General features: G+C 34.3%; 5 protein-coding genes and 2 pseudogenes across 5 annotated transcripts; all 7 read right to left on the bottom strand.

The window, feature by feature from the left end:
- On the bottom strand, positions 1 to 3,172 carry LOC136032414 (zinc finger protein 501-like). Its single transcript, XM_065712726.1, has one exon. It carries the CDS (start codon positions 2,844 to 2,846, stop codon positions 1,752 to 1,754), a length of 1,095 nt encoding a protein of 364 aa, XP_065568798.1. The 5' UTR covers positions 2,847 to 3,172; the 3' UTR covers positions 1 to 1,751.
- A 146-nt stretch (positions 3,173 to 3,318) lies between these two features.
- LOC136032407 (zinc finger protein 501-like) lies at positions 3,319 to 6,552 on the bottom strand. Its single transcript, XM_065712718.1, has one exon. The coding sequence runs from the start codon at positions 6,176 to 6,178 to the stop codon at positions 5,084 to 5,086; it is 1,095 nt and encodes a 364-aa protein (XP_065568790.1). The 5' UTR covers positions 6,179 to 6,552; the 3' UTR covers positions 3,319 to 5,083.
- A 97-nt stretch (positions 6,553 to 6,649) lies between these two features.
- On the bottom strand, positions 6,650 to 9,883 carry LOC136032402 (zinc finger protein 501-like). Its single transcript, XM_065712713.1, has one exon. The coding sequence runs from the start codon at positions 9,507 to 9,509 to the stop codon at positions 8,415 to 8,417; it is 1,095 nt and encodes a 364-aa protein (XP_065568785.1). The 5' UTR covers positions 9,510 to 9,883; the 3' UTR covers positions 6,650 to 8,414.
- Positions 9,884 to 9,980: 97 nt separating this feature from the next.
- Positions 9,981 to 13,384, bottom strand: LOC136032422 (zinc finger protein 501-like). Its single transcript, XM_065712734.1, has one exon. It carries the CDS (start codon positions 12,838 to 12,840, stop codon positions 11,746 to 11,748), a length of 1,095 nt encoding a protein of 364 aa, XP_065568806.1. The 5' UTR covers positions 12,841 to 13,384; the 3' UTR covers positions 9,981 to 11,745.
- A 54-nt stretch (positions 13,385 to 13,438) lies between these two features.
- On the bottom strand, positions 13,439 to 16,545 carry LOC136032396 (zinc finger protein 501-like; annotated as a pseudogene).
- A 97-nt stretch (positions 16,546 to 16,642) lies between these two features.
- On the bottom strand, positions 16,643 to 21,828 carry LOC136032384 (zinc finger protein 501-like; annotated as a pseudogene).
- LOC136042998 (zinc finger protein 501-like) lies at positions 21,739 to 23,544 on the bottom strand. Its single transcript, XM_065727912.1, has one exon. It carries the CDS (start codon positions 22,831 to 22,833, stop codon positions 21,739 to 21,741), a length of 1,095 nt encoding a protein of 364 aa, XP_065583984.1. The 5' UTR covers positions 22,834 to 23,544.
- Positions 23,545 to 23,934: the final 390 nt, after the last annotated feature.

Raw genomic sequence — 23,934 nt, 5'->3', positions numbered from 1 at the left:
TAGAAACAAAAAAGTATAATTCAAAAATATATAAAAACTAAAATAGATTAACATAAAATATGTAATATACAAATACCTACTTTTACAATTGAGAGCTATCTTCATGAAGCCACAAAAAATTTTGAATAACAAATGAACTAGAAATATATTATTGCAACATTATTTTATGTAAAGCCTTTGTTGCTTAAGTTGTTTAGGTTTGTTACTTGAACTATGCCCATGGATATTTTGTGAGACTTTATTTTTTGAATATGAGTTCATTTTATAAAATAGTATCATAAATAGGTTCAATATTCTGCTACAAGCCTGTGGCTTTCTCCTGTGTTGAATAAAATGAGTATTTATATTTACCAATAAAAATGTGATTTTAACAAACCTGCAAAAAATATGATTTTTTTTATTTCTAAATGCTTCAACAGCCCATTGAATGAAACCTTTATCATTAGAAGTGGCTGTTCTTTCCTTGAACTGCACAAAACAGTTCAGATTATAACAGATATATGTCAGTCTTGATTTTCCAGCCAACATATCTCCTTTGTTGTTCAAGCCAATGGACGCTAAGTTTCTTAGACAGGGGTTTCAGACAAGAAAGCTCTACTACTGTACTTCTTGTTTAGATCTGACTCTATTTTTAGGAGTTATGGGTTATTATATTTCTTAGCACTGGACGTGATCATCCCTTACTAGGTTAATAGCTTCTATTGCATCTCAATTGAAGCCAACTCTAGGTTACTAGCTACTGTTGCATCTTGGATTGAAACTCACCAGTGTGGATCATAACATGATTAATGAGATTACTAGTTTGAGAAAAGCTTATATGGCTTTTCACCCGTGTGGGTTCTCATATGTATGGCAAGATAGCCATTGACGTTAAAACTCTGCTTGCATACGTCATACTCGAATGGCTTTTCATCGACGTGGGTTCTCAATTGTGTGGCAAGATCACTGTTATTATTAAAATTGTGCATGCGTGCATCACAATTGAATGGCTTTTCATCTGTGTGGGTTCTCAAATGCGTAGTAAGATTACTCTTATTATTAAAACTGTGCATGCTTACATCTCACTTGAATGCCTTTTCACTGGTGTTGGCTCTGAAGTGATGGTTAAGAATAATTTTCTGATTAAAACTTTGCTTACATACGTCACACTTGAATAGTTTCTCACCAGTGTTGATCCTCAGATATCTAGTGAGATTACTAGTTTGAGAAAAGCTCTTAATACAATGTATTGTACTTTTATGGCTTTTCACCGGTGTGAGTTGTCATATGTATGGAAAGATTACCCTTGATATTAAAGCTCCGCTTGTATACGTCACACTTGAATGGCTTTTCACTGTGTGGGGGTTCTCAAGTGATTGGTAAGAATAGTCTTTTATTAAAACTCTGCTTGTATACATCACACGTGAATGGCTTCTTACCATTGTAGATCCTCACATGTTGAATTATATGAATATTGCGGGAAAAGCTCTTATTACTTCTATTGCAATTGTATAGCTTTTAACCTATGTGGGTTCTCATGTGTTGGGTGAGAGTATACTTGCGACTAAAACTGTGGTTGTAAACCTCACACTTGAATCGCATTTCACCAGTGTGGGTTCTCAAGTGATTGGTAAGAGTACCGATGTGGATCCTCACATGTTGAATAAGATCAACATTTTGAGAAAAGCTCTTATTACATGCATTGCACTTGTATTGCTTTTCACCAGTGTGGGTTCTCATATGTACTGAAAGATTACTCTTGTTATTAAGTACTAGCATACGTCAGACTTTAATGGCTTCTCACCAGTGTGGATCCTCACATGTTGAATAAGATTAATATTTTGAGAAAAGCTTTTATTACATGTATTGCACTTGAATGGCTTTTCACCGGTGTGGGTTCTCATATGTCGCGAAAGATTACTCTTGTCATTAAAACTGTTCTTGCATGCGTCACACTTGAATGGCTTCTCACCAGTGTGGATCCTAGCATGTTGAATGAGACTATTATTTTGAGAAAAGCTCTTATTACATATATTGCACTTGAAGGGCTTCTCACCAGTGTGGATCCTAGCATGTTGAATGAGATTACTATTTTGAGAAAAGCTCTTATTACATATATTGCACTTGAATGGCTTTTCACCGGTGTGGGTTCTCACATGTTGAATGAGATTAATATTTTGAGAAAAGCTCTTATTACATATATTGCACTTGAAGGGCTTCTCACCAGCGTGGATCCTAGCATGTTTAATGAGATTAATATTTTGAGAAAAGCTCTTATTACATATATTGCACTTGAAGGGCTTCTCACCAGTGTGGATCCTAGCATGTTGAATGAGATTAATATTTTGAGAAAAGCTTTTATTACATGTATTGCACTTGAATGGCTTTTCACCGGTGTGGGTTCTCATGTGTCGCGAAAGATTACTCTTTTCATTAAAACTGTTCTTGCATACGTCACACTTGAAGGGCTTCTCACCAGTGTGGATCCTAGCATGTTGAATGAGATGTATTTTTTGAGCAAAGCTTTTATTACATGTATTGCACTTGAATGACTTTTCACGGGTGTGGGTTCTCCTGTATATGGCAAGAGTATTCTTATATTTATTGCATATAGACCGTATCTCATCATATTGGAAAGTTGTTTCATTCTTCTTATTTGCTGCATCCTCTTCTTCTTTGGCTGGTAGTTCCTTAAGCTGATTAGTCAGCTTCTTTGTGGCTAGATATTTATCAAAAACGTCTGCTCGTGAAATGTTTGTATTCAATACCTCAGTTTGAGTACACTCCGTTAGAAAACGATTGGACTGATCGGTTTCATTTGCTAAAATAATTGTATGATCCAAGGCTTGTTCATTCATCGGATTCATCCTAGAGGGTTAAACTTGTAAGCTTAATCACGTTTCGAGTTTGTTTTATCTAACAAAAAAAAATAATTTAAAATTTACAGGTATTTTTCTAGTTGGAATTTAAAATTTAAATTATTGCTCGGACACCACAAATATTTTTGCAGTTCATATAACAATTTAACAACTGAAAAATATCTATGGTTTTCAAATTTCATCACACACAATAGAATTATCATCATACAGAGTCAGTGTTATGAATACAAGACTGACACATTTCGGTGAAGTGAGAAATCACTAAAATCTGTGAGATGAATTGAATTTATAACAAAGGAAAAGATCATGTGAGTGATGTCACATTTATTAGACATTCAAAAAGCAAAGTTACATCATTTTTTCACATGGGTCATTGTATTGTTTTTAGTATCTGTAAAAGATCTAAAGCCAAACTGGCCAGCCATGACAAAAAAAAAAGAAATTAATATAAAAAACATACTAGAAACAAAAAAGTATAATTCAAAAATATATAAAAACTAAAATAGATTAACATAAAATATGTAATATACAAATACCTACTTTTACAATTGAGAGCTATCTTCATGAAGCCACAAAAAATTTTGAATAACAAATGAACTAGAAATATATTATTGCAACATTATTTTATGTAAAGCCTTTGTTGCTTAAGTTGTTTAGGTTTGTTACTTGAACTATGCCCATGGATATTTTGTGAGACTTTATTTTTTGAATATGAGTTCATTTTATAAAATAGTATCATAAATAGGTTCAATATTCTGCTACAAGCCTGTGGCTTTCTCCTGTGTTGAATAAAATGAGTATTTATATTTACCAATAAAAATGTGATTTTAACAAACCTGCAAAAAATGTGATTTTTTTTATTTCTAAATGCTTCAACAGCCCATTGAATGAAACCTTTATCATTAGAAGTGGCTGTTCTTTCCTTGAACTGCACAAAACAGTTCAGATTATAACAGATATATGTCAGTCTTGATTTTCCAGCCAACATATCTCCTTTGTTGTTCAAGCCAATGGACGCTAAGTTTCTTAGACAGGGGTTTCAGACAAGAAAGCTCTACTACTGTACTTCTTGTTTAGATCTGACTCTATTTTTAGGAGTTATGGGTTATTATATTTCTTAGCACTGGACGTGATCATCCCTTACTAGGTTAATAGCTTCTATTGCATCTCAATTGAAGCCAACTCTAGGTTACTAGCTACTGTTGCATCTTGGATTGAAACTCACCAGTGTGGATCATAACATGATTAATGAGATTACTAGTTTGAGAAAAGCTTATATGGCTTTTCACCCGTGTGGGTTCTCATATGTATGGCAAGATAGCCATTGACGTTAAAACTCTGCTTGCATACGTCATACTCGAATGGCTTTTCATCGACGTGGGTTCTCAATTGTGTGGCAAGATCACTGTTATTATTAAAATTGTGCATGCGTGCATCACAATTGAATGGCTTTTCATCTGTGTGGGTTCTCAAATGCGTAGTAAGATTACTCTTATTATTAAAACTGTGCATGCTTACATCTCACTTGAATGCCTTTTCACTGGTGTTGGCTCTGAAGTGATGGTTAAGAATAATTTTCTGATTAAAACTTTGCTTACATACGTCACACTTGAATAGTTTCTCACCAGTGTTGATCCTCAGATATCTAGTGAGATTACTAGTTTGAGAAAAGCTCTTAATACAATGTATTGTACTTTTATGGCTTTTCACCGGTGTGAGTTGTCATATGTATGGAAAGATTACCCTTGATATTAAAGCTCCGCTTGTATACGTCACACTTGAATGGCTTTTCACTGTGTGGGGGTTCTCAAGTGATTGGTAAGAATAGTCTTTTATTAAAACTCTGCTTGTATACATCGCACGTGAATGGCTTCTTACCATTGTAGATCCTCACATGTTGAATTATATGAATATTGCGGGAAAAGCTCTTATTACTTCTATTGCAATTGTATAGCTTTTAACCTATGTGGGTTCTCATGTGTTGGGTGAGAGTATACTTGCGACTAAAACTGTGGTTGTAAACCTCACACTTGAATCGCATTTCACATGTGTGGGTTCTCAAGTGATTGGTAAGAGTACCGATGTGGATCCACCAGTGTGGATCCTCACATGTTGAATAAGATCAACATTTTGAGAAAAGCTCTTATTACATGCATTGCACTTGTATTGCTTTTCACCAGTGTGGGTTCTCATATGTACTGAAAGATTACTCTTGTTATTAAGTACTAGCATACGTCAGACTTTAATGGCTTCTCACCAGTGTGGATCCTCACATGTTGAATAAGATTAATATTTTGAGAAAAGCTTTTATTACATGTATTGCACTTGAATGGCTTTTCACCGGTGTGGGTTCTCATATGTCGCGAAAGATTACTCTTGTCATTAAAACTGTTCTTGCATGCGTCACACTTGAATGGCTTCTCACCAGTGTGGATCCTAGCATGTTGAATGAGACTATTATTTTGAGAAAAGCTCTTATTACATATATTGCACTTGAAGGGCTTCTCACCAGTGTGGATCCTAGCATGTTGAATGAGATTACTATTTTGAGAAAAGCTCTTATTACATATATTGCACTTGAATGGCTTTTCACCGGTGTGGGTTCTCACATGTTGAATGAGATTAATATTTTGAGAAAAGCTCTTATTACATATATTGCACTTGAAGGGCTTCTCACCAGCGTGGATCCTAGCATGTTTAATGAGATTAATATTTTGAGAAAAGCTCTTATTACATATATTGCACTTGAAGGGCTTCTCACCAGTGTGGATCCTAGCATGTTGAATGAGATTAATATTTTGAGAAAAGCTTTTATTACATGTATTGCACTTGAATGGCTTTTCACCGGTGTGGGTTCTCATGTGTCGCGAAAGATTACTCTTTTCATTAAAACTGTTCTTGCATACGTCACACTTGAAGGGCTTCTCACCAGTGTGGATCCTAGCATGTTGAATGAGATGTATTTTTTGAGAAAAGCTTTTATTACATGTATTGCACTTGAATGACTTTTCACGGGTGTGGGTTCTCCTGTATATGGCAAGAGTATTCTTATATTTATTGCATATAGACCGTATCTCATCATATTGGAAAGTTGTTTCATTCTTCTTATTTGCTGCATCCTCTTCTTCTTTGGCTGGTAGTTCCTTAAGCTGATTAGTCAGCTTCTTTGTGGCTAGATATTTATCAAAAACGTCTGCTCGTGAAATGTTTGTATTCAATACCTCAGTTTGAGTACACTCCGTTAGAAAACGATTGGACTGATCGGTTTCATTTGCTAAAATAATTGTATGATCCAAGGCTTGTTCATTCATCGGATTCATCCTAGAGGGTTAAACTTGTAAGCTTAATCACGTTTCGAGTTTGTTTTATCTAACAAAAAAAAATAATTTAAAATTTACAGGTATTTTTCTAGTTGGAATTTAAAATTTAAATTATTGCTCGGACACCACAAATATTTTTGCAGTTCATATAACAATTTAACAACTGAAAAATATCTATGGTTTTCAAATTTCATCACACACAATAGAATTATCATCATACAGAGTCAGTGTTATGAATACAAGACTGACACATTTCGGTGAAGTGAGAAATCACTAAAATCTGTGAGATGAATTGAATTTATAACAAAGGAAAAGATCATGTGAGTGATGTCACATTTATTAGACATTCAAAAAGCAAAGTTACATCATTTTTTCACATGGGTCATTGTATTGTTTTTAGTATCTGTAAAAGATCTAAAGCCAAACTGGCCAGCCATGACAAAAAAAAAGAAATTAATATAAAAAACATACTAGAAACAAAAAAGTATAATTCAAAAATATATAAAAACTAAAATAGATTAACATAAAATATGTAATATACAAATACCTACTTTTACAATTGAGAGCTATCTTCATGAAGCCACAAAAAATTTTGAATAACAAATGAACTAGAAATATATTATTGCAACATTATTTTATGTAAAGCCTTTGTTGCTTAAGTTGTTTAGGTTTGTTACTTGAACTATGCCCATGGATATTTTGTGAGACTTTATTTTTTGAATATGAGTTCATTTTATAAAATAGTATCATAAATAGGTTCAATATTCTGCTACAAGCCTGTGGCTTTCTCCTGTGTTGAATAAAATGAGTATTTATATTTACCAATAAAAATGTGATTTTAACAAACCTGCAAAAAATGTGATTTTTTTTATTTCTAAATGCTTCAACAGCCCATTGAATGAAACCTTTATCATTAGAAGTGGCTGTTCTTTCCTTGAACTGCACAAAACAGTTCAGATTATAACAGATATATGTCAGTCTTGATTTTCCAGCCAACATATCTCCTTTGTTGTTCAAGCCAATGGACGCTAAGTTTCTTAGACAGGGGTTTCAGACAAGAAAGCTCTACTACTGTACTTCTTGTTTAGATCTGACTCTATTTTTAGGAGTTATGGGTTATTATATTTCTTAGCACTGGACGTGATCATCCCTTACTAGGTTAATAGCTTCTATTGCATCTCAATTGAAGCCAACTCTAGGTTACTAGCTACTGTTGCATCTTGGATTGAAACTCACCAGTGTGGATCATAACATGATTAATGAGATTACTAGTTTGAGAAAAGCTTATATGGCTTTTCACCCGTGTGGGTTCTCATATGTATGGCAAGATAGCCATTGACGTTAAAACTCTGCTTGCATACGTCATACTCGAATGGCTTTTCATCGACGTGGGTTCTCAATTGTGTGGCAAGATCACTGTTATTATTAAAATTGTGCATGCGTGCATCACAATTGAATGGCTTTTCATCTGTGTGGGTTCTCAAATGCGTAGTAAGATTACTCTTATTATTAAAACTGTGCATGCTTACATCTCACTTGAATGCCTTTTCACTGGTGTTGGCTCTGAAGTGATGGTTAAGAATAATTTTCTGATTAAAACTTTGCTTACATACGTCACACTTGAATAGTTTCTCACCAGTGTTGATCCTCAGATATCTAGTGAGATTACTAGTTTGAGAAAAGTTCTTAATACAATGTATTGTACTTTTATGGCTTTTCACCGGTGTGAGTTGTCATATGTATGGAAAGATTACCCTTGATATTAAAGCTCCGCTTGTATACGTCACACTTGAATGGCTTTTCACTGTGTGGGGGTTCTCAAGTGATTGGTAAGAATAGTCTTTTATTAAAACTCTGCTTGTATACATCGCACGTGAATGGCTTCTTACCATTGTAGATCCTCACATGTTGAATTATATGAATATTGCGGGAAAAGCTCTTATTACTTCTATTGCAATTGTATAGCTTTTAACCTATGTGGGTTCTCATGTGTTGGGTGAGAGTATACTTGCGACTAAAACTGTGGTTGTAAACCTCACACTTGAATCGCATTTCACATGTGTGGGTTCTCAAGTGATTGGTAAGAGTACCGATGTGGATCCACCAGTGTGGATCCTCACATGTTGAATAAGATCAACATTTTGAGAAAAGCTCTTATTACATGCATTGCACTTGTATTGCTTTTCACCAGTGTGGGTTCTCATATGTACTGAAAGATTACTCTTGTTATTAAGTACTAGCATACGTCAGACTTTAATGGCTTCTCACCAGTGTGGATCCTCACATGTTGAATAAGATTAATATTTTGAGAAAAGCTTTTATTACATGTATTGCACTTGAATGGCTTTTCACCGGTGTGGGTTCTCATATGTCGCGAAAGATTACTCTTGTCATTAAAACTGTTCTTGCATGCGTCACACTTGAATGGCTTCTCACCAGTGTGGATCCTAGCATGTTGAATGAGACTATTATTTTGAGAAAAGCTCTTATTACATATATTGCACTTGAAGGGCTTCTCACCAGTGTGGATCCTAGCATGTTGAATGAGATTACTATTTTGAGAAAAGCTCTTATTACATATATTGCACTTGAATGGCTTTTCACCGGTGTGGGTTCTCACATGTTGAATGAGATTAATATTTTGAGAAAAGCTCTTATTACATATATTGCACTTGAAGGGCTTCTCACCAGCGTGGATCCTAGCATGTTTAATGAGATTAATATTTTGAGAAAAGCTCTTATTACATATATTGCACTTGAAGGGCTTCTCACCAGTGTGGATCCTAGCATGTTGAATGAGATTAATATTTTGAGAAAAGCTTTTATTACATGTATTGCACTTGAATGGCTTTTCACCGGTGTGGGTTCTCATGTGTCGCGAAAGATTACTCTTTTCATTAAAACTGTTCTTGCATACGTCACACTTGAAGGGCTTCTCACCAGTGTGGATCCTAGCATGTTGAATGAGATGTATTTTTTGAGAAAAGCTTTTATTACATGTATTGCACTTGAATGACTTTTCACGGGTGTGGGTTCTCCTGTATATGGCAAGAGTATTCTTATATTTATTGCATATAGACCGTATCTCATCATATTGGAAAGTTGTTTCATTCTTCTTATTTGCTGCATCCTCTTCTTCTTTGGCTGGTAGTTCCTTAAGCTGATTAGTCAGCTTCTTTGTGGCTAGATATTTATCAAAAACGTCTGCTCGTGAAATGTTTGTATTCAATACCTCAGTTTGAGTACACTCCGTTAGAAAACGATTGGACTGATCGGTTTCATTTGCTAAAATAATTGTATGATCCAAGGCTTGTTCATTCATCGGATTCATCCTAGAGGGTTAAACTTGTAAGCTTAATCACGTTTCGAGTTTGTTTTATCTAACAAAAAAAAATAATTTAAAATTTACAGGTATTTTTCTAGTTGGAATTTAAAATTTAAATTATTGCTCGGACACCACAAATATTTTTGCAGTTCATATAACAATTTAACAACTGAAAAATATCTATGGTTTTCAAATTTCATCACACACAATAGAATTATCATCATACAGAGTCAGTGTTATGAATACAAGACTGACACATTTCGGTGAAGTGAGAAATCACTAAAATCTGTGAGATGAATTGAATTTATAACAAAGGAAAAGATCATGTGAGTGATGTCACATTTATTAGACATTCAAAAAGCAAAGTTACATCATTTTTTCACATGGGTCATTGTATTGTTTTTAGTATCTGTAAAAGATCTAAAGCCAAACTGGCCAGCCATGACAAAAAAAAAGAAATTAATATAAAAAACATACTAGAAACAAAAAAGTATAATTCAAAAATATATAAAAACTAAAATAGATTAACATAAAATATGTAATATACAAATACCTACTTTTACAATTGAGAGCTATCTTCATGAAGCCACAAAAAATTTTGAATAACAAATGAACTAGAAATATATTATTGCAACATTATTTTATGTAAAGCCTTTGTTGCTTAAGTTGTTTAGGTTTGTTACTTGAACTATGCCCATGGATATTTTGTGAGACTTTATTTTTTGAATATGAGTTCATTTTATAAAATAGTATCATAAATAGGTTCAATATTCTGCTACAAGCCTGTGGCTTTCTCCTGTGTTGAATAAAATGAGTATTTATATTTACCAATAAAAATGTGATTTTAACAAACCTGCAAAAAATGTGATTTTTTTTATTTCTAAATGCTTCAACAGCCCATTGAATGAAACCTTTATCATTAGAAGTGGCTGTTCTTTCCTTGAACTGCACAAAACAGTTCAGATTATAACAGATATATGTCAGTCTTGATTTTCCAGCCAACATATCTCCTTTGTTGTTCAAGCCAATGGACGCTAAGTTTCTTAGACAGGGGTTTCAGACAAGAAAGCTCTACTACTGTACTTCTTGTTTAGATCTGACTCTATTTTTAGGAGTTATGGGTTATTATATTTCTTAGCACTGGACGTGATCATCCCTTACTAGGTTAATAGCTTCTATTGCATCTCAATTGAAGCCAACTCTAGGTTACTAGCTACTGTTGCATCTTGGATTGAAACTCACCAGTGTGGATCATAACATGATTAATGAGATTACTAGTTTGAGAAAAGCTTATATGGCTTTTCACCCGTGTGGGTTCTCATATGTATGGCAAGATAGCCATTGACGTTAAAACTCTGCTTGCATACGTCATACTCGAATGGCTTTTCATCGACGTGGGTTCTCAATTGTGTGGCAAGATCACTGTTATTATTAAAATTGTGCATGCGTGCATCACAATTGAATGGCTTTTCATCTGTGTGGGTTCTCAAATGCGTAGTAAGATTACTCTTATTATTAAAACTGTGCATGCTTACATCTCACTTGAATGCCTTTTCACTGGTGTTGGCTCTGAAGTGATGGTTAAGAATAATTTTCTGATTAAAACTTTGCTTACATACGTCACACTTGAATAGTTTCTCACCAGTGTTGATCCTCAGATATCTAGTGAGATTACTAGTTTGAGAAAAGTTCTTAATACAATGTATTGTACTTTTATGGCTTTTCACCGGTGTGAGTTGTCATATGTATGGAAAGATTACCCTTGATATTAAAGCTCCGCTTGTATACGTCACACTTGAATGGCTTTTCACTGTGTGGGGGTTCTCAAGTGATTGGTAAGAATAGTCTTTTATTAAAACTCTGCTTGTATACATCGCACGTGAATGGCTTCTTACCATTGTAGATCCTCACATGTTGAATTATATGAATATTGCGGGAAAAGCTCTTATTACTTCTATTGCAATTGTATAGCTTTTAACCTATGTGGGTTCTCATGTGTTGGGTGAGAGTATACTTGCGACTAAAACTGTGGTTGTAAACCTCACACTTGAATCGCATTTCACATGTGTGGGTTCTCAAGTGATTGGTAAGAGTACCGATGTGGATCCACCAGTGTGGATCCTCACATGTTGAATAAGATCAACATTTTGAGAAAAGCTCTTATTACATGCATTGCACTTGTATTGCTTTTCACCAGTGTGGGTTCTCATATGTACTGAAAGATTACTCTTGTTATTAAGTACTAGCATACGTCAGACTTTAATGGCTTCTCACCAGTGTGGATCCTCACATGTTGAATAAGATTAATATTTTGAGAAAAGCTTTTATTACATGTATTGCACTTGAATGGCTTTTCACCGGTGTGGGTTCTCATATGTCGCGAAAGATTACTCTTGTCATTAAAACTGTTCTTGCATGCGTCACACTTGAATGGCTTCTCACCAGTGTGGATCCTAGCATGTTGAATGAGACTATTATTTTGAGAAAAGCTCTTATTACATATATTGCACTTGAAGGGCTTCTCACCAGTGTGGATCCTAGCATGTTGAATGAGATTACTATTTTGAGAAAAGCTCTTATTACATATATTGCACTTGAATGGCTTTTCACCGGTGTGGGTTCTCACATGTTGAATGAGATTAATATTTTGAGAAAAGCTCTTATTACATATATTGCACTTGAAGGGCTTCTCACCAGCGTGGATCCTAGCATGTTTAATGAGATTAATATTTTGAGAAAAGCTCTTATTACATATATTGCACTTGAAGGGCTTCTCACCAGTGTGGATCCTAGCATGTTGAATGAGATTAATATTTTGAGAAAAGCTTTTATTACATGTATTGCACTTGAATGGCTTTTCACCGGTGTGGGTTCTCATGTGTCGCGAAAGATTACTCTTTTCATTAAAACTGTTCTTGCATACGTCACACTTGAAGGGCTTCTCACCAGTGTGGATCCTAGCATGTTGAATGAGATGTATTTTTTGAGAAAAGCTTTTATTACATGTATTGCACTTGAATGACTTTTCACGGGTGTGGGTTCTCCTGTATATGGCAAGAGTATTCTTATATTTATTGCATATAGACCGTATCTCATCATATTGGAAAGTTGTTTCATTCTTCTTATTTGCTGCATCCTCTTCTTCTTTGGCTGGTAGTTCCTTAAGCTGATTAGTCAGCTTCTTTGTGGCTAGATATTTATCAAAAACGTCTGCTCGTGAAATGTTTGTATTCAATACCTCAGTTTGAGTACACTCCGTTAGAAAACGATTGGACTGATCGGTTTCATTTGCTAAAATAATTGTATGATCCAAGGCTTGTTCATTCATCGGATTCATCCTAGAGGGTTAAACTTGTAAGCTTAATCACGTTTCGAGTTTGTTTTATCTAACAAAAAAAAATAATTTAAAATTTACAGGTATTTTTCTAGTTGGAATTTAAAATTTAAATTATTGCTCGGACACCACAAATATTTTTGCAGTTCATATAACAATTTAACAACTGAAAAATATCTATGGTTTTCAAATTTCATCACACACAATAGAATTATCATCATACAGAGTCAGTGTTATGAATACAAGACTGACACATTTCGGTGAAGTGAGAAATCACTAAAATCTGTGAGATGAATTGAATTTATAACAAAGGAAAAGATCATGTGAGTGATGTCACATTTATTAGACATTCAAAAAGCAAAGTTACATCATTTTTTCACATGGGTCATTGTATTGTTTTTAGTATCTGTAAAAGATCTAAAGCCAAACTGGCCAGCCATGACAAAAAAAAAGAAATTAATATAAAAAACATACTAGAAACAAAAAAGTATAATTCAAAAATATATAAAAACTAAAATAGATTAACATAAAATATGTAATATACAAATACCTACTTTTACAATTGACAGCTATCTTCATGAAGCCACAAAAAATTTTGAATAACAAATGAACTAGAAATATATTATTGCAACATTATTTTATGTAAAGCCTTTGTTGCTTAAGTTGTTTAGGTTTGTTACTTGAACTATGCCCATGGATATTTTGTGAGACTTTATTTTTTGAATATGAGTTCATTTTATAAAATAGTATCATAAATAGGTTCAATATTCTGCTACAAGCCTGTGGCTTTCTCCTGTGTTGAATAAAATGAGTATTTATATTTACCAATAAAAATGTGATTTTAACAAACCTGCAAAAAATGTGATTTTTTTTATTTCTAAATGCTTCAACAGCCCATTGAATGAAACCTTTATCATTAGAAGTGGCTGTTCTTTCCTTGAACTGCACAAAACAGTTCAGATTATAACAGATATATGTCAGTCTTGATTTTCCAGCCAACATATCTCCTTTGTTGTTCAAGCCAATGGACGCTAAGTTTCTTAGACAGGGGTTTCAGACAAGAAAGCTCTACTACTGTACTTCTTGTTTAGATCTGACTCTATTTTTAGGAGTTATGGGTTATTATATTTCTTAGCACTGGACGTGATCATCCCTTACTAGGTTAATAGCTTCTATTGCATCTCAATTGAAGCCAACTCTAGGTTACTAGCTACTGTTGCATCTTGGATTGAAACTCACCAGTGTGGATCATAACATGATTAATGAGATTACTAGTTTGAGAAAAGCTTATATGGCTTTTCACCCGTGTGGGTTCTCATATGTATGGCAAGATAGCCATTGACGTTAAAACTCTGCTTGCATACGTCATACTCGAATGGCTTTTCATCGACGTGGGTTCTCAATTGTGTGGCAAGATCACTGTTATTATTAAAATTGTGCATGCGTGCATCACAATTGAATGGCTTTTCATCTGTGTGGGTTCTCAAATGCGTAGTAAGATTACTCTTATTATTAAAACTGTGCATGCTTACATCTCACTTGAATGCCTTTTCACTGGTGTTGGCTCTGAAGTGATGGTTAAGAATAATTTTCTGATTAAAACTTTGCTTACATACGTCACACTTGAATAGTTTCTCACCAGTGTTGATCCTCAGATATCTAGTGAGATTACTAGTTTGAGAAAAGTTCTTAATACAATGTATTGTACTTTTATGGCTTTTCACCGGTGTGAGTTGTCATATGTATGGAAAGATTACCCTTGATATTAAAGCTCCGCTTGTATACGTCACACTTGAATGGCTTTTCACTGTGTGGGGGTTCTCAAGTGATTGGTAAGAATAGTCTTTTATTAAAACTCTGCTTGTATACATCGCACGTGAATGGCTTCTTACCATTGTAGATCCTCACATGTTGAATTATATGAATATTGCGGGAAAAGCTCTTATTACTTCTATTGCAATTGTATAGCTTTTAACCTATGTGGGTTCTCATGTGTTGGGTGAGAGTATACTTGCGACTAAAACTGTGGTTGTAAACCTCACACTTGAATCGCATTTCACATGTGTGGGTTCTCAAGTGATTGGTAAGAGTACCGATGTGGATCCACCAGTGTGGATCCTCACATGTTGAATAAGATCAACATTTTGAGAAAAGCTCTTATTACATGCATTGCACTTGTATTGCTTTTCACCAGTGTGGGTTCTCATATGTACTGAAAGATTACTCTTGTTATTAAGTACTAGCATACGTCAGACTTTAATGGCTTCTCACCAGTGTGGATCCTCACATGTTGAATAAGATTAATATTTTGAGAAAAGCTTTTATTACATGTATTGCACTTGAATGGCTTTTCACCGGTGTGGGTTCTCATATGTCGCGAAAGATTACTCTTGTCATTAAAACTGTTCTTGCATGCGTCACACTTGAATGGCTTCTCACCAGTGTGGATCCTAGCATGTTGAATGAGACTATTATTTTGAGAAAAGCTCTTATTACATATATTGCACTTGAAGGGCTTCTCACCAGTGTGGATCCTAGCATGTTGAATGAGATTACTATTTTGAGAAAAGCTCTTATTACATATATTGCACTTGAATGGCTTTTCACCGGTGTGGGTTCTCACATGTTGAATGAGATTAATATTTTGAGAAAAGCTCTTATTACATATATTGCACTTGAAGGGCTTCTCACCAGCGTGGATCCTAGCATGTTTAATGAGATTAATATTTTGAGAAAAGCTCTTATTACATATATTGCACTTGAAGGGCTTCTCACCAGTGTGGATCCTAGCATGTTGAATGAGATTAATATTTTGAGAAAAGCTTTTATTACATGTATTGCACTTGAATGGCTTTTCACCGGTGTGGGTTCTCATGTGTCGCGAAAGATTACTCTTTTCATTAAAACTGTTCTTGCATACGTCACACTTGAAGGGCTTCTCACCAGTGTGGATCCTAGCATGTTGAATGAGATGTATTTTTTGAGAAAAGCTTTTATTACATGTATTGCACTTGAATGACTTTTCACGGGTGTGGGTTCTCCTGTATATGGCAAGAGTATTCTTATATTTATTGCATATAGACCGTATCTCATCATATTGGAAAGTTGTTTCATTCTTCTTATTTGCTGCATCCTCTTCTTCTTTGGCTGGTAGTTCCTTAAGCTGATTAGTCAGCTTCTTTGTGGCTAGATATTTATCAAAAACGTCTGCTCGTGAAATGTTTGTATTCAATACCTCAGTTTGAGTACACTCCGTTAGAAAACGATTGGACTGATCGGTTTCATTTGCTAAAATAATTGTATGATCCAAGGCTTGTTCATTCATCGGATTCATCCTAGAGGGTTAAACTTGTAAGCTTAATCACGTTTCGAGTTTGTTTTATCTAACAAAAAAAAATAATTTAAAATTTACAGGTATTTTTCTAGTTGGAATTTAAAATTTAAATTATTGCTCGGACACCACAAATATTTTTGCAGTTCATATAACAATTTAACAACTGAAAAATATCTATGGTTTTCAAATTTCATCACACACAATAGAATTATCATCATACAGAGTCAGTGTTATGAATACAAGACTGACACATTTCGGTGAAGTGAGAAATCACTAAAATCTGTGAGATGAATTGAATTTATAACAAAGGAAAAGATCATGTGAGTGATGTCACATTTATTAGACATTCAAAAAGCAAAGTTACATCATTTTTTCACATGGGTCATTGTATTGTTTTTAGTATCTGTAAAAGATCTAAAGCCAAACTGGCCAGCCATGACAAAAAAAAAGAAATTAATATAAAAAACATACTAGAAACAAAAAAGTATAATTCAAAAATATATAAAAACTAAAATAGATTAACATAAAATATGTAATATACAAATACCTACTTTTACAATTGAGAGCTATCTTCATGAAGCCACAACAAATTTTGAATAACAAATGAACTAGAAATATATTATTGCAACATTATTTTATGTAAAGCCTTTGTTGCTTAAGTTGTTTAGGTTTGTTACTTGAACTATGCCCATGGATATTTTGTGAGACTTTATTTTTTGAATATGAGTTCATTTTATAAAATAGTATCATAAATAGGTTCAATATTCTGCTACAAGCCTGTGGCTTTCTCCTGTGTTGAATAAAATGAGTATTTATATTTACCAATAAAAATGTGATTTTAACAAACCTCCAAAAAATGTGATTTTTTTTATTTCTAAATGCTTCAACAGCCCATTGAATGAAACCTTTATCATTAGAAGTGGCTGTTCTTTCCTTGAACTGCACAAAACAGTTCAGATTATAACAGATATATGTCAGTCTTGATTTTCCAGCCAACATATCTCCTTTGTTGTTCAAGCCAATGGACGCTAAGTTTCTTAGACAGGGGTTTCAGACAAGAAAGCTCTACTACTGTACTTCTTGTTTAGATCTGACTCTATTTTTAGGAGTTATGGGTTATTATATTTCTTAGCACTGGACGTGATCATCCCTTACTAGGTTAATAGCTTCTATTGCATCTCAATTGAAGCCAACTCTAGGTTACTAGCTACTGTTGCATCTTGGATTGAAACTCACCAGTGTGGATCATAACATGATTAATGAGATTACTAGTTTGAGAAAAGCTTATATGGCTTTTCACCCGTGTGGGTTCTCATATGTATGGCAAGATAGCCATTGACGTTAAAACTCTGCTTGCATACGTCATACTCGAATGGCTTTTCATCGACGTGGGTTCTCAATTGTGTGGCAAGATCACTGTTATTATTAAAATTGTGCATGCGTGCATCACAATTGAATGGCTTTTCATCTGTGTGGGTTCTCAAATGCGTAGTAAGATTACTCTTATTATTAAAACTGTGCATGCTTACATCTCACTTGAATGCCTTTTCACTGGTGTTGGCTCTGAAGTGATGGTTAAGAATAATTTTCTGATTAAAACTTTGCTTACATACGTCACACTTGAATAGTTTCTCACCAGTGTTGATCCTCAGATATCTAGTGAGATTACTAGTTTGAGAAAAGTTCTTAATACAATGTATTGTACTTTTATGGCTTTTCACCGGTGTGAGTTGTCATATGTATGGAAAGATTACCCTTGATATTAAAGCTCCGCTTGTATACGTCACACTTGAATGGCTTTTCACTGTGTGGGGGTTCTCAAGTGATTGGTAAGAATAGTCTTTTATTAAAACTCTGCTTGTATACATCGCACGTGAATGGCTTCTTACCATTGTAGATCCTCACATGTTGAATTATATGAATATTGCGGGAAAAGCTCTTATTACTTCTATTGCAATTGTATAGCTTTTAACCTATGTGGGTTCTCATGTGTTGGGTGAGAGTATACTTGCGACTAAAACTGTGGTTGTAAACCTCACACTTGAATCGCATTTCACATGTGTGGGTTCTCAAGTGATTGGTAAGAGTACCGATGTGGATCCACCAGTGTGGATCCTCACATGTTGAATAAGATCAACATTTTGAGAAAAGCTCTTATTACATGCATTGCACTTGTATTGCTTTTCACCAGTGTGGGTTCTCATATGTACTGAAAGATTACTCTTGTTATTAAGTACTAGCATACGTCAGACTTTAATGGCTTCTCACCAGTGTGGATCCTCACATGTTGAATAAGATTAATATTTTGAGAAAAGCTTTTATTACATGTATTGCACTTGAATGGCTTTTCACCGGTGTGGGTTCTCATATGTCGCGAAAGATTACTCTTGTCATTAAAACTGTTCTTGCATGCGTCACACTTGAATGGCTTCTCACCAGTGTGGATCCTAGCATGTTGAATGAGACTATTATTTTGAGAAAAGCTCTTATTACATATATTGCACTTGAAGGGCTTCTCACCAGTGTGGATCCTAGCATGTTGAATGAGATTACTATTTTGAGAAAAGCTCTTATTACATATATTGCACTTGAATGGCTTTTCACCGGTGTGGGTTCTCACATGTTGAATGAGATTAATATTTTGAGAAAAGCTCTTATTACATATATTGCACTTGAAGGGCTTCTCACCAGCGTGGATCCTAGCATGTTTAATGAGATTAATATTTTGAGAAAAGCTCTTATTACATATATTGCACTTGAAGGGCTTCTCACCAGTGTGGATCCTAGCATGTTGAATGAGATTAATATTTTGAGAAAAGCTTTTATTACATGTATTGCACTTGAATGGCTTTTCACCGGTGTGGGTTCTCATGTGTCGCGAAAGATTACTCTTTTCATTAAAACTGTTCTTGCATACGTCACACTTGAAGGGCTTCTCACCAGTGTGGATCCTAGCATGTTGAATGAGATGTATTTTTTGAGAAAAGCTTTTATTACATGTATTGCACTTGAATGACTTTTCACGGGTGTGGGTTCTCCTGTATATGGCAAGAGTATTCTTATATTTATTGCATATAGACCGTATCTCATCATATTGGAAAGTTGTTTCATTCTTCTTATTTGCTGCATCCTCTTCTTCTTTGGCTGGTAGTTCCTTAAGCTGATTAGTCAGCTTCTTTGTGGCTAGATATTTATCAAAAACGTCTGCTCGTGAAATGTTTGTATTCAATACCTCAGTTTGAGTACACTCCGTTAGAAAACGATTGGACTGATCGGTTTCATTTGCTAAAATAATTGTATGATCCAAGGCTTGTTCATTCATCGGATTCATCCTAGAGGGTTAAACTTGTAAGCTTAATCACGTTTCGAGTTTGTTTTATCTAACAAAAAAAAATAATTTAAAATTTACAGGTATTTTTCTAGTTGGAATTTAAAATTTAAATTATTGCTCGGACACCACAAATATTTTTGCAGTTCATATAACAATTTAACAACTGAAAAATATCTATGGTTTTCAAATTTCATCACACACAATAGAATTATCATCATACAGAGTCAGTGTTATGAATACAAGACTGACACATTTCGGTGAAGTGAGAAATCACTAAAATCTGTGAGATGAATTGAATTTATAACAAAGGAAAAGATCATGTGAGTGATGTCACATTTATTAGACATTCAAAAAGCAAAGTTACATCATTTTTTCACATGGGTCATTGTATTGTTTTTAGTATCTGTAAAAGATCTAAAGCCAAACTGGCCAGCCATGACAAAAAAAAAGAAATTAATATAAAAAACATACTAGAAACAAAAAAGTATAATTCAAAAATATATAAAAACTAAAATAGATTAACATAAAATATGTAATATACAAATACCTACTTTTACAATTGAGAGCTATCTTCATGAAGCCACAACAAATTTTGAATAACAAATGAACTAGAAATATATTATTGCAACATTATTTTATGTAAAGCCTTTGTTGCTTAAGTTGTTTAGGTTTGTTACTTGAACTATGCCCATGGATATTTTGTGAGACTTTATTTTTTGAATATGAGTTCATTTTATAAAATAGTATCATAAATAGGTTCAATATTCTGCTACAAGCCTGTGGCTTTCTCCTGTGTTGAATAAAATGAGTATTTATATTTACCAATAAAAATGTGATTTTAACAAACCTCCAAAAAATGTGATTTTTTTTATTTCTAAATGCTTCAACAGCCCATTGAATGAAACCTTTATCATTAGAAGTGGCTGTTCTTTCCTTGAACTGCACAAAACAGTTCAGATTATAACAGATATATGTCAGTCTTGATTTTCCAGCCAACATATCTCCTTTGTTGTTCAAGCCAATGGACGCTAAGTTTCTTAGACAGGGGTTTCAGACAAGAAAGCTCTACTACTGTACTTCTTGTTTAGATCTGACTCTATTTTTAGGAGTTATGGGTTATTATATTTCTTAGCACTGGACGTGATCATCCCTTACTAGGTTAATAGCTTCTATTGCATCTCAATTGAAGCCAACTCTAGGTTACTAGCTACTGTTGCATCTTGGATTGAAACTCACCAGTGTGGATCATAACATGATTAATGAGATTACTAGTTTGAGAAAAGCTTATATGGCTTTTCACCCGTGTGGGTTCTCATATGTATGGCAAGATAGCCATTGACGTTAAAACTCTGCTTGCATACGTCATACTCGAATGGCTTTTCATCGACGTGGGTTCTCAATTGTGTGGCAAGATCACTGTTATTATTAAAATTGTGCATGCGTGCATCACAATTGAATGGCTTTTCATCTGTGTGGGTTCTCAAATGCGTAGTAAGATTACTCTTATTATTAAAACTGTGCATGCTTACATCTCACTTGAATGCCTTTTCACTGGTGTTGGCTCTGAAGTGATGGTTAAGAATAATTTTCTGATTAAAACTTTGCTTACATACGTCACACTTGAATAGTTTCTCACCAGTGTTGATCCTCAGATATCTAGTGAGATTACTAGTTTGAGAAAAGTTCTTAATACAATGTATTGTACTTTTATGGCTTTTCACCGGTGTGAGTTGTCATATGTATGGAAAGATTACCCTTGATATTAAAGCTCCGCTTGTATACGTCACACTTGAATGGCTTTTCACTGTGTGGGGGTTCTCAAGTGATTGGTAAGAATAGTCTTTTATTAAAACTCTGCTTGTATACATCACACGTGAATGGCTTCTTACCATTGTAGATCCTCACATGTTGAATTATATGAATATTGCGGGAAAAGCTCTTATTACTTCTATTGCAATTGTATAGCTTTTAACCTATGTGGGTTCTCATGTGTTGGGTGAGAGTATACTTGCGACTAAAACTGTGGTTGTAAACCTCACACTTGAATCGCATTTCACCAGTGTGGGTTCTCAAGTGATTGGTAAGAGTACCGATGTGGATCCACCAGTGTGGATCCTCACATGTTGAATAAGATCAACATTTTGAGAAAAGCTCTTATTACATGCATTGCACTTGTATTGCTTTTCACCAGTGTGGGTTCTCATATGTACTGAAAGATTACTCTTGTTATTAAGTACTAGCATACGTCAGACTTTAATGGCTTCTCACCAGTGTGGATCCTCACATGTTGAATAAGATTAATATTTTGAGAAAAGCTTTTATTACATGTATTGCACGTGAATGGCTTTTCACCGGTGTGGGTTCTCATATGTCGCGAAAGATTACTCTTGTCATTAAAACTGTTCTTGCATGCGTCACACTTGAATGGCTTCTCACCAGTGTGGATCCTAGCATGTTGAATGAGACTATTATTTTGAGAAAAGCTCTTATTACATATATTGCACTTGAAGGGCTTCTCACCAGTGTGGATCCTAGCATGTTGAATGAGATTACTATTTTGAGAAAAGCTCTTATTACATATATTGCACTTGAATGGCTTTTCACCGGTGTGGGTTCTCACATGTTGAATGAGATTAATATTTTGAGAAAAGCTCTTATTACATATATTGCACTTGAAGGGCTTCTCACCAGCGTGGATCCTAGCATGTTTAATGAGATTAATATTTTGAGAAAAGCTCTTATTACATATATTGCACTTGAAGGGCTTCTCACCAGTGTGGATCCTAGCATGTTGAATGAGATTAATATTTTGAGAAAAGCTTTTATTACATGTATTGCACTTGAATGGCTTTTCACCGGTGTGGGTTCTCATGTGTCGCGAAAGATTACTCTTTTCATTAAAACTGTTCTTGCATACGTCACACTTGAAGGGCTTCTCACCAGTGTGGATCCTAGCATGTTGAATGAGATGTATTTTTTGAGAAAAGCTTTTATTACATGTATTGCACTTGAATGACTTTTCACGGGTGTGGGTTCTCCTGTATATGGCAAGAGTATTCTTATATTTATTGCATATAGACTGTATCTCATCATATTGGAAAGTTGTTTCATTCTTCTTATTTGCTGCATCCTCTTCTTCTTTGGCTGGTAGTTCCTTAAGCTGATTAGTCAGCTTCTTTGTGGCTAGATATTTATCAAAAACGTCTGCTCGTGAAATGTTTGTATTCAATACCTCAGTTTGAGTACACTCCGTTAGAAAACGATTGGACTGATCGGTTTCATTTGCTAAAATAATTGTATGATCCAAGGCTTGTTCATTCATCGGATTCATCCTAGAGGGTTAAACTTGTAAGCTTAATCACGTTTCGAGTTTGTTTTATCTAACAAAAAAAAATAATTTAAAATTTACAGGTATTTTTCTAGTTGGAATTTAAAATTTAAATTATTGCTCGGACACCACAAATATTTTTGCAGTTCATATAACAATTTAGGAGTTCTGAACTGAACTTAAAAATTTTTTCATCTTTTTTTTCTTGTTTTTCTTTTTTTTTATAGAGATTGCGTGAACCTTTAACAAAAGAAATTCGGTAATGATATTTTTGGAATATGAAGTGAAAATGGTATACCCATGCCACTCAGGATTTTTTATTCTTTTAGAATAACAACATTTGTTGACTTGTTTTTCTTCTAATTTAAAACGCTTTTCAAACTTTTGGCTACTATGGATGGATGCCCACTTTTGGCTAACATAATTAGCCAAAAGATACACCCAACCTTACGAGCTCTGCTCTCTGGTGGTTGTCAGGTTTTCCCAAAATCGGTTCTTCAGCTTTTTCAAAAATCATATTCATAATCTTCAGTAACTTATTTCTAACTTCAGAGCCACCACATTTAAGAAAATCATTTACCACAATTTCAGTACCTGGAGCCTTATTATTTTTTATTACTGTTAGTTTTGCCGATAATTCTTCATGACAAAACAAATATTCATTCACATCCAAGTTATCACAATTTTTTTATTTTCTTCTATATCTTTTCGTGCAAGTGTATCGCGGTTTAACCCATTCTCAAAATGTCCCGCCCCAACTCTCTTTAACTCTTTCCTTATCATTAATTGTGACCCCATTCCTATATCTAACTGGGAGAGGTCCAGATTGACTGCTCCCTCTCAATTTATTAACATGTCAGTACAATATTTTCCTATTATGCCATCTAGCTGCATCTTCCAGATCCAAGGTAATTTTATCTATTGCCTCCACTTCACAACTCCTTTGTGGATATTTTAAAGCTTTCTCCACTTTGACAACATTTGTTTTGTTTTCATATGATCTGTCACTCAGATTATTCTTGTACAATCCCCTTCTCCTCTCTATTAAACGTATTTTTTTTTTCGCTAATATTCCTAGCTATAATCTTAATTCTCTTCTCAAAG

The sequence above is a fragment of the Artemia franciscana genome, chromosome 1, assembly GCF_032884065.1.
Source record: "Artemia franciscana chromosome 1, ASM3288406v1, whole genome shotgun sequence".
NCBI lineage: Eukaryota > Metazoa > Arthropoda > Branchiopoda > Anostraca > Artemiidae > Artemia > Artemia franciscana.
This window is presented reverse-complemented; position numbering and strand designations above follow the sequence as displayed.

Excerpts from the sequence above, each read along its gene's own strand:
- LOC136042998 (XM_065727912.1), bottom strand. The coding sequence starts at position 22,833 with ATGAATCCGATGAATGAACAAGCCTTGGATCATACAATTATTTTAGCA.
- LOC136032414 (XM_065712726.1), bottom strand. The coding sequence starts at position 2,846 with ATGAATCCGATGAATGAACAAGCCTTGGATCATACAATTATTTTAGCA.
- LOC136032407 (XM_065712718.1), bottom strand. The coding sequence starts at position 6,178 with ATGAATCCGATGAATGAACAAGCCTTGGATCATACAATTATTTTAGCA.
- LOC136032402 (XM_065712713.1), bottom strand. The coding sequence starts at position 9,509 with ATGAATCCGATGAATGAACAAGCCTTGGATCATACAATTATTTTAGCA.
- LOC136032422 (XM_065712734.1), bottom strand. The coding sequence starts at position 12,840 with ATGAATCCGATGAATGAACAAGCCTTGGATCATACAATTATTTTAGCA.